Source organism: Phalaenopsis equestris, unplaced genomic scaffold (genome assembly GCF_001263595.1).
Source record: "Phalaenopsis equestris unplaced genomic scaffold, ASM126359v1 Scaffold196884, whole genome shotgun sequence".
NCBI lineage: Eukaryota > Viridiplantae > Streptophyta > Magnoliopsida > Asparagales > Orchidaceae > Phalaenopsis > Phalaenopsis equestris.
Window position 1 is genome coordinate 1 of NW_018216833.1, and position 1,708 is coordinate 1,708.

At 47.2% G+C, this 1,708-nt stretch overlaps 1 protein-coding gene across 1 annotated transcript; it reads left to right on the plus strand.

The window, feature by feature from the left end:
- Positions 1 to 279: 279 nt before the first annotated feature.
- LOC110035228 (E3 ubiquitin-protein ligase RING1-like) lies at positions 280 to 1,565 on the plus strand. The gene has a single exon (XM_020739461.1). It carries the CDS (start codon positions 390 to 392, stop codon positions 1,518 to 1,520), a length of 1,131 nt encoding a protein of 376 aa, XP_020595120.1. The 5' UTR covers positions 280 to 389; the 3' UTR covers positions 1,521 to 1,565.
- The last annotated feature ends 143 nt before the right edge of the window (positions 1,566 to 1,708 follow it).

Below are 1,708 nucleotides of genomic sequence, written 5' to 3' on the forward strand. Positions count from 1 at the left end.
TTTTGATGATTTGATGCTAATTATCCTTGAATCAAAATTTTAAGGAAAATTTACATGCATACCCTCAATTATTATGTTTTCACATTTCTAACACCTATAGCTTGATATTTACATTTATAACACTGGTATTTTTATTTTAATAAAATAAAAAAATAGTATTTTTAATGTGTTACTAAAGTTAGAGTGGCATGCATATAAAATATAAATATAGAAGTCTTGAGGTTAAATATGTAAATAATATTTTTACAACGTGTGTTTAATCTGAGTCTTAGCCAGAAGTGAGATAGCCTGACCAGTGAGAACCATAACCTGAATTTTCGCCCACCGATTCTCATTTTCTGACTACTCTTCTGCTCCCGTTTGGCTTCTCCTTCTTTCCCCAAGAAGCCATGTCCGCCGAGCCACCGAGCACCGCCGGCGGCAGCGCCACCTCCCGAAGGTACTTCTGCCACCAGTGCAACCGCACCGTTGTGATCGAATCATCCACCTCCGGCGAGCTTGCTTGCCCTATTTGTCATGGTGGTTTCATCGAAGAATTCGACGCACCAACCACTGCTCCTAACCCCGATCCACCCGCCTTCACACTCAATCCATCCGCCGCCCCCTTCAGCCCCCCGGGCTCCCAATCACCCATCTTTCTCTCCCGCTCCACAAGTTTTGACCTTCGAGATCCCAGCGATCTCTTCTCCCTCATTGGCCCTGAATCCGGCCGATTCCGCGGCTCTGATTCAGGCTACTATCCCTCGCGATTGTATGGATCTGATGCTGGCCAATTTACTTCGTCATCCGCCGGCCCTAACGCGTTTAATCCCTTCGATTTCTTGCAAAGGTACATTCAGACCATGTTGGGTGGTGCTAATGTTCAGGTTATTCTCGAGGGCGGCGACCGTCCGGCGGTTAGCTTCGGTGATTACTTCATTGGTCCGGGACTCGAACAACTCATCCAGCAGCTCGCTGAGAACGATCCTAATCGGTATGGCACACCGCCGGCTGCGAAGACGGCCATAGCCTCGCTTCCTGATGTTAAGATCGCTCAGGACCAACTCGCTTCAGATGAGGCGCAGTGTGCTGTCTGCAAGGAGTCTTTTGAGATTGAGGAGATGGTAAAGCAGCTGCCTTGCAAGCATTTGTTTCACAAGGACTGCATTTTACCATGGCTTGAGCTTCATAACTCCTGTCCGGTTTGCCGGTATGAACTCCCAACGGATGATCAGGATTATGAGCAGCGAAAGGGTGGGGGGAACCAAGCGCCACTTTCGGCTGCGGGGGTGGAGAGTGGGGGTTCTATTGGGTCCAGTGGGGCGCCTGTGGGATCTGAGGAGCAGAACACCATTGGGCAGCGATCAACCCCGGTGGAGCGGAGGTTTAGGATAAATATTCCCTGGCTGTTTAGGGGATCGGGGTCTCAAGCTGATGCCAACAGTGCGGAGGATGCGCAAGGGAGTGCCGGTGGGAATGATGAATCTTTCGGTGGCCAAGGAGCTTCTGGGACAGATAACAGTCGAAGAGACTTGGATTAAGGAATTTGTGAGGTGAGGTTGCTGGGAATTGGTTTTTGCTTTTATTTTTCAGATGTTTCTTTTCTGTTGACATATAGATTTGTTACATTTTAATTAGCTTGATTTTCTTTGAGAGCATGAAGTTTCATTTGGGTTCAGATTTTGAAGCTAGAAGTATAATCTTGCCAATAAAAATGCATTTTTTTTTT